At 47.3% G+C, this 3,276-nt stretch overlaps 1 protein-coding gene across 1 annotated transcript in view; it reads right to left on the bottom strand.

Annotated features, from left to right (window-relative positions):
- The window catches only part of PCYT1B (phosphate cytidylyltransferase 1B, choline), a 125,130-nt gene extending 123,332 nt beyond the window's left edge, over positions 1-1,798 (bottom strand). The window contains exon 1 of the mRNA XM_024746624.1: positions 1,575-1,798. Within this exon, the coding sequence (XP_024602392.1) occupies positions 1,575-1,691 (117 nt within the window). The 5' untranslated portion in view covers positions 1,692-1,798. The remainder of the gene's footprint in view (positions 1-1,574) is intronic.
- Between the last annotated feature and the right edge of the window lie 1,478 nt (positions 1,799-3,276).

Raw genomic sequence — 3,276 nt, 5'->3', positions numbered from 1 at the left:
CTTAAAAAAGAGTTGTTTAGTGGGGCTTCCCTGGTGGCGCAGTGGTTGAGAGTCCGCCTGCCGATGCAGGGGACACGGGTTCGTGCCCCGGTCCGGGAAGATCCCACGTGCCGCGGAGCGGCTGGGCCCGTGAGCCATGGCCGCTGAGCCTGCGCGTCCGGAGCCTATGCTCCGCAACAGCAGAGGCCACAACAGTGAGAGGCCCGCAAGAGTTGTTTAGTGGCTTAAAGGAACCCCTTGGTAACAAACTTATGGGGATGGTTTGTATCCCATCAGAAACAGGTACTACATTGTGTATGTTGTTCAGCAAGCGGCTTAAGCGCTGGGGAGCAGTTAATATCAAACTTCCCTAAGAAAATATATCTTTAAAAATAGAAACACAGTGAACAAAAGCCCTAGGTGCTCTAATGTAACTTTCTTGGTTTTCATGTTTTACAAAATTGTCCTAAGTCTCCCTTTGAACCCTTATTAACCCTTATGAAGAAATAACAGTTACATGATGGACTGGCCTTGAAATCTGTGAGCCCTCATTTTGGGAGTTCACAGAAAATGCTACATCACAAAATCCTTCTTTAAAAAAACCTCTTCCCAGGGTCAAACTCCACAGCCAATCAAAATATTGCACCTTTTAACTCGAGGGAAATCGCTAGAGAGAGAGTAGCTCTAAGTAGTATGTCGCTTGGATTTGAGGGTCCAAAGAGAGGTCTCCCCAAGTTCCCGAAGACTTCAGGCCACGGAAAATCCACCACCTATTTGGTGTTTTTGATTCCTTGAGGATACACATTGAGGTGTTTGAGAACCACCTTCCACATTTACTTAAGGAATCATGACCAGTGGTGGAGAAGCTGATGAAATTTGGGATACCAGTAACTGAGATGCAAGGAAGCTCTGAGTGCCCGTTTCCACACTTTCATTATGAAAGGCATGCAGCCCCTTTCCAAGTAAATGTAGCTGCTCCAGGTTCCCACTACCTGAAGAGAAACCCTCACAGCACGCTCCGGAAATGTTTACAATTCATTTAAGATGCACACTATTTCTAAACACATCCCCGAGGAACCCTTTTACTTATTTATTTTGAAATTTTCAAACGAATGGGGAAGTTTGGCTTCCATGTCGTTTTCATTTTTCAAAAACTGACATTAGGCACCAAAATTAGTTGAGGACAGAATCATTCCTTACCTAAAATTTAGAACTTAACAACGGACTCGTCTCAAGCTTTGCGAAGAGAATGCCATTTTTAAATTGTACCACAGGATCTGTATCTTTAGATGAGAATACACCTAAAAGATAAAAGCCCATCCCCTCCTCCCAAGGCACGAAAACACAGCATAGCCCAAGCAGCCCGTTTCCTACCCAGCCAATACAATAATGCTTTGTAAGCTGAGAGCAGCGCTCGGTTACAGAAGCTAAGTATAAACAGCTGAGAAGGATTAGTCGGTAGCTCTATTCTCATTTACATGAAAATCCTCTAAGCATCGCTTTCCTCGGTGGCTGCGGGCGCATAAAAGAGTTCCTCGCTGAAACTCTTTTGTGCCATAGCCACGCATACATTTGCATCCTTTGTCTTTACTTACCAGTCGAGGCTGTGGGCATGTGTGCTCGATTTCCTCCATGGTTTCTGAGGGAGGCTCATTGGAAAGGGATTTTGGGATACCTGTTTCTGACTCAGCATCAGTGGTAAGTACTGGCATGGCCAGTGAATGCTGCCTCCAGTTCTACACCCTCTGAGAGTCTCCTCCTAGGCAGAGAATGTTTTCTTTGTCACGTATTTTTCTCTTCCTCACCCATCCCCCTTCTTCGTCCCTTCTTTCTGTCTTCCCAGGGGGAAGTAAAGAGGTTATCCTCCACCCCCACCACTTTCCTTCTCCAAGAACCCAAGAGGCAAGGCCTCAGTTTATCACTATAACAACCAGACAGCACAGGAGCTGCGGGTGCGGGATACAGTACCTCATTTGCATGGAGCGCGCTGGTTGGCTACTGTCGTAATAGTACCACTCCGCCGGAGAGCGACCGGGCCCCATTGGCTGGCGGGCCGTGCCCTGGGGGCCCGAACTTGCTGCTTTTGTTTCTCCTGTTTAATTCAGTTGCAAAGGTCCATTCTGGGCTAGGGACCCCGGCTGCACTACCCAGATAAGAAAAAACCGCGTCCTGACATGCCCAGGACGCCTCGAGACAGAACATAGCAGACCTCCACTAAAAAAGACCAAGTCCCTGACGTGTTTGCTGTGCTGTAGTCAGAATTTTGTCAAATAGGAGTCACGCTGAAGACAAAACCACTTTTGAGCCCAAACTCCCTGTGCCCACAATTGCCACCTGGCCTCGGAGGGCCTCTCACGGCATTTATTGAGAGCACCTGAGTGTTCACCCCCCTTGACTGCAACAAGAGCAATGGCAGATCCTCTGAGGCCTGGTGTAGCCCTGGCGCTTACCCCTGGGGCTGCCCTGAGAGGAACTTCGAAGGAGGTAGATTGTCTTCGAAAACCTGCCTCCCACCTCTGACTGCCCTCTCCAATTACTTCCTCCCTCGGCCATTCCTCCTCCTCCCCAGCTATTCTGAGTTTCCTCAGTGAGGTCTTGCTGTTGTCTGCGCTTCCATACACTGTTCCTTATGCTGGTCTATTATTCCTGTGCTCCCATTTCCTAAGCACCCTGCTCTCAGCCAAATGCTCATGGCAATCACAGAAACATCACAGATGGGGTATTAAAGATGATGTGCCTTAATGTCTAAACCGTCCAGGAATAACCACCATTTATAAGAGGGCGTTCTGGAGACACACACCCAAAGAAAAGAACTCACAAAGGTATTCGTTCTAGTGAAATATCACACTTTAAATAACATTAATAAAAATCACGGCTTGGGAATTCCCTGGCAGTCCATAGTTAGGACTCCACGCTCTCACTACTGAGGGTCCGGGTTCCATCCCTGGTTGGGGAACTAAAATCCCACAAGCCACGCGTCTTGGCCAAAAAAAAAAAATCATGGTAATTGCTAGCATTTATTAAGCACAGGCACAGTGCTAGGTACTTTACCTAGATATTGTTTAATCTTCATAACAACCCAAAGAGGTCAATCTTATCATTATCCCCATTTACAGGTGAGAAAAATTGAAATTTACAGTAATTGCTCAGGGCCTCAAACTCATAAGCAGTGGAGCTGGGATTGGAAGGATGCGGGCTTGGCGGGGCAGGGGGGATGCAGCAGGTGTAGTGACAGAAAAAACATCTAGGTAGAAATCCTCTTAAGACAAGTCCCTGGGCTTCTAAGTCTTTCATTTT

The sequence above is a fragment of the Neophocaena asiaeorientalis genome, unplaced genomic scaffold (genome assembly GCF_003031525.2).
Source record: "Neophocaena asiaeorientalis asiaeorientalis breed wild unplaced genomic scaffold, Neophocaena_asiaeorientalis_V1.1 scaffold20, whole genome shotgun sequence".
NCBI lineage: Eukaryota > Metazoa > Chordata > Mammalia > Artiodactyla > Phocoenidae > Neophocaena > Neophocaena asiaeorientalis.
This window is presented reverse-complemented; position numbering and strand designations above follow the sequence as displayed.